At 40.6% G+C, this 4,345-nt stretch overlaps 1 protein-coding gene across 1 annotated transcript; it reads left to right on the top strand.

Moving 5' to 3' along the window:
• The first annotated feature begins 794 nt into the window (after window positions 1-794).
• LOC117763239 lies at window positions 795-3,645 on the top strand. Its single transcript, XM_034588240.1, has 6 exons — window positions 795-900; window positions 2,132-2,630; window positions 2,988-3,018; window positions 3,121-3,132; window positions 3,185-3,296; window positions 3,430-3,645. Exons 1-6 carry the CDS (start codon window positions 819-821, stop codon window positions 3,597-3,599), a joined length of 906 nt encoding a protein of 301 aa, XP_034444131.1. The 5' UTR covers window positions 795-818; the 3' UTR covers window positions 3,600-3,645.
• The last annotated feature ends 700 nt before the right edge of the window (window positions 3,646-4,345 follow it).

Genomic DNA, 4,345 nt, shown 5'->3' with positions numbered 1-4,345 from the left:
AAAGATAAATCTACTTATTCTGTTCTGTCAGTGAATGCTGCTGCTCTCTTCTTAACCGTCACAGTGATGAAACTGTTTTTCTGTAAATAAAAACATTTACCACCTTGAAAATGATATGTTTATCTATTTCAGTGTTGTCTCAAATATCCAGGCAAACAAGGAAACATATGATTGCACGTTATTCGAATTAATACCGCAGTCTGACTAAGACAAAAGGTGCCAGGTAGTGCTTCACTATGTTTGCAGTGGGAGAACGTTTGAGAGATAGCAGGATGGCATCATGAGCAGATTTTGCATCATGTAACTCTCTATAGAAATCATTTGACCGATCCATGATAATATAAAAACAACATCACCAATTTGACGACACATGCAGAAAGTCAAAACAAGCAAGTGATGAACCTGCTGTAGTTTAATGCTTTGTGTATATTGAAGTCTGCTTCTCATCAGTGGTGATGGGACTTCTCAAAGCATTAAACTAGAGGGGTTTTTTTCATCACTTTTTTGGGTCCCCTTGAAATATATCTGTTGTCGTTTTTTGCAATTTGCAGCGTGTTTCTGTGTTCGAGTGTGTTGTGACTTCTTTTCAGCGCATGTGTCCTCAATTTGATGAATTTGTTTCCTTAATTTGCATCAGTTTTTTTCTATTTGCTTGTGTTTTCCTCATTTGCACGTGTTTTTCCCTATTTGCATGCGTCTGCTTCATTTGTAGTGCATTGAGCTCTCTCGGCCACCGTAGGTTTCTAAAAACCAAACAACCCGGCAAGCATGGAACCGATATGACTTGTATTTGGTGGAATGGCGCCCCCCACCGGCACATGTCCCCCCCCCCCCCCCTGCTCACCCGCCGCCCCCTCAGTGTGTGTGGGTCACTGCTGCTGAGCTCCAGGACTCTTACAGGTAAGAGGTCAGCGGGTTAGACCGGAGAACACGAGCTCCGTGTTTCAGCCTCAACTTGTTGGATTGGTTTTAAGTAATCGGTTTAAATATTTCTCCATGGCAACCGCGTTCACGCAGAGGCGCAGCAGCAGCAGCAGCGGACACGACCACAGCTGTCAATCAGCAGGGCTAGCTACTGGACACGTTAGCAGGTGGCTAAGCTAACAGGTGGTACACAGGAGAAAACTGACTTTACAAAGTTGACCTGTTATTCATAAATCCAGTGTACTCGTCCATCACAAAACTTTATACACGTTATATTAAGGAGGAAGGTGTATCTGCCCCTTTTATAGAAACACACTACACATGGTTTACTAATGATTTCATCACACACACACACACACACTGATGAAGCAGTAAAATCTTGCTAATGTACAGTAAACGTGCCCCCCTTTGTGTTTGATTTGCTTTAAATGGGATCATGGCTCATTTTATAAATTACATGATTAATGATAATGATAATTATCAAAAATTACATGATAATGTTTTAAAATCTTTATATTTCTGTCATTGGCAACAATCAAATGTGCAAAACCAAGTTAAATTATTCCTACTAAAGACGTGAATCCTTGAAATGGGTGATACACTTATAGAATGGTATTTTTTTTATAGTTAAAAAATATAAATCAGGCCCTGTAATTTGCTGAAACTTTATTCCAAGTCATGTCTTGTGTCTTCCTATTTACTCTATTGTATTCTTGTGTGTGCCAAACGCCAGCTGGAGATTATTTTTAAACAGTGGTTTCAATTGATGGCACAGAGGAATAAGCAACAAATAATATACAATATCACAGGATTCATACTTTAAATGTTGTGTGTTAAGTCAAGCTATCAATATTCAACTGCTCATTCACACTAAAAATAAAGGTTTGTGAACCAGACTTAGACCACTTTAACTTGAAATAAATTTTGGACTCAGTAAGTTGACTTCTTCAGTGTCATGACTGAGAGAAGGACACTATCTGCTGTAATTCCCATTTTAACGTTTAAAAAAAAAGGAGGATGTTCCTCAATATAAAAGACATTGAAGTCTCTTGGATAAGTTCAGAATATCATGAGCCTATGTTCTGGCCATCAGTTTTAATTGTTGCAACTTCTTTACTGAGAAATCCTTGCATCTGACCACAATACCCAGTATTTAAACTTTCTTTCATGCTGCTTTTATATCAAACCTTCTGTCTGTACATTGTAGGTGACGCGATGCCTCAGATTGATATGAACGTCAAGAGTAGAAGAGGAGGAACGCGTCACAACACCTGTAAAGCAAACGGTCTGGTCAATGGTCATGTCCCAGGCACAGGTATTGTTAATGGCACCGCCTCTCATAATCGCTGCCCAGCTTCTGCTGCTAAGAACAGTGAGAGCACACCAGCTGGCATCCTGAATGGTACCAAACCACAACACATGGTTAATGGTTATGTGAACCACTGGCACAGAGGCAAGTGTACTAAAGCAGTGCCCCCGAGGATGCTCAGGAAACGAGGAGATGCTATTTCTGCTGTGACTGATGCCTCCGCCGGGGTCAGCAGCAGAGACATTTCTAATGGTGTGTCAGTCAATGGGGCCGCCAGTCTAGACATCGTAGCTTTGCTTGGTAATTGTGAGCAAACAGCACCAGGGCCCAGCCTGTCGGCCTCAGCAGCAGCAGTGAAGGACCAGAGGAGAAGGAAGAAGTTCAGACGTAAGAAGAGGTGAGTCACCGACCTGATGTTTGGTTTATGATACAGCCAAAATGCTCATCAAGTCATTATTATTCAATGTTTTCAACCCGATCCCCTATATAAGTAATCCTGAGCCAATATGACGATATAAGATGAAGACAATTGCAGCTATTGACAGGGTGTGGCATAGAATTAACAATACCTCATTGTCTCCTCCCCTTTGATGGACCTGCTAACGTGGGTGCAGTTTTAATTTGGGGCTAACAACTCTCATAAGAGTCAGGCACATCTCTGTTACCTGGACTTTGCACATTGGCCGATATCGAGTACTTATCCGATACCAGTGCATTAAAAAAAATTATATATCAAATGTTATTTTTCCTGCAGGCTACGAACCCTGTATGGAAGTGATGATTGCTATCATTGTTGTATGGTGTGGCTCAGGTTAAACAAATGCATGCAAATTGCCTACAAACTACTACGTCTCCACCATCAATAATGATATGGGTTTAAGACTTGCCCATTGCAAAGACGAAATTTGTCTCATGGTAAAATGTTTAAGCCGATCCGACAACTTTTACAGAGACACTGAAGTCGCCTCTGTGCCGCCACAAGAGGAGGAAGACTGGGAGAGCGAGATCCGAGACGTCACAGTCACTGGCTGGGAAGAGATGTGCTTTGGGTGCTGCCCCTATGGTAAAGAAAAACATTTTCTGCCAAAATGTCTCCCTTCACAACTTATGTCACAATATGTTTTATTTTTATTTTTTTCTATAAGAAAAGTTTTAGGTAGTACAGATGTTTGACTGGAGTTTTGTGCCTCCTCCAGGTCCAGAGGATGTGCTTCATTTTGCTTTGCGGGATCTGACACTAAAGCAAAGAGACCAAGTGGTCCTGCCGGCCAACTACAGCCCGGCCAAACGCCACCTACGTCCTGTCGAGATGTCCTGCTACTACGCTCTCCCTGAGCCAGGCCAGTTTGAAGACGCTGACGAGTAAGCCAGACATTTTCTGTCAAGTTAGAGGAGTGCGTAAGTGCTCACTTGAAAAATTAACTGTTGGCCTTTTTAGTTAGCTCTTAATGGCACCGTGCAGATTTTCTGGTCGTAGCGCCCATCCCAAGAATATTAGTTCAGTCGTTATCTTTCTTGTTTCCTCTAATCTTAAACGTTTGTGGAAGAAATTCTATTTAAAACTTTAGGTTAGCATCTATGCAAAATCCAATTGTTAAATGCTATTGGAGGATGGAGTCTGGGTTGAAATCAAGTTGTTTTTTATCATTGGTTCTATTTTATATTCAGATTTTATATTTCTTTTAAATCGCTAGATAAATATCTGTTAGGCTTCTGTGATCTTAAGGAATGATTTTAGTTAATGTCACACTTCGGTGACTGTTGTCAGGAATGCATTTGCTGTTGAATTTCATGGCTCCATCATTTTGCTCGTCTTTTAAAGAACTAAAATACTAGTTTCTATCTTTTAAGTTTTTGTGTTTGAACGCACCTGAATCGGAAACCCTGTTTTCGCCATTAGTTAAGCGGTTATGCATTCAATTGTATTGTTTATTTATTGCACATGTTCACAACAAATGCACGAAGAAGAAGAATCTTAATTTGGGACAGCCGACCTTACCAAGAAATTATGGATTGATTGTGTAACAGCGAAAAATCATTACCTGTCTGTTCAGATCTTCATTTTCATAACAACAATAAATCAATTTTGATTTCTAACTTGTGCTCAACCCT

Source organism: Hippoglossus hippoglossus, chromosome 1, assembly GCF_009819705.1.
Source record: "Hippoglossus hippoglossus isolate fHipHip1 chromosome 1, fHipHip1.pri, whole genome shotgun sequence".
Classification (NCBI taxonomy): domain Eukaryota; kingdom Metazoa; phylum Chordata; class Actinopteri; order Pleuronectiformes; family Pleuronectidae; genus Hippoglossus; species Hippoglossus hippoglossus.
This window is presented reverse-complemented; position numbering and strand designations above follow the sequence as displayed.

What these genes read in the sequence shown, in the direction of transcription:
- LOC117763239 (XM_034588240.1), top strand. Translation starts at nt 819, where the DNA reads ATGTCCCCCCCCCCCCCCCTGCTCACCCGCCGCCCCCTCAGTGTGTGT. An exon ending in GAGCTCCAGGACTCTTACAG is followed by an intron (nt 901 to 2,131) that starts GTAAGAGGTCAG and finishes TGTACATTGTAG; the next exon opens with GTGACGCGATGCCTCAGATT. An exon ending in CTTTGGGTGCTGCCCCTATG is followed by an intron (nt 3,297 to 3,429) that starts GTAAAGAAAAAC and finishes TGCCTCCTCCAG; the next exon opens with GTCCAGAGGATGTGCTTCAT.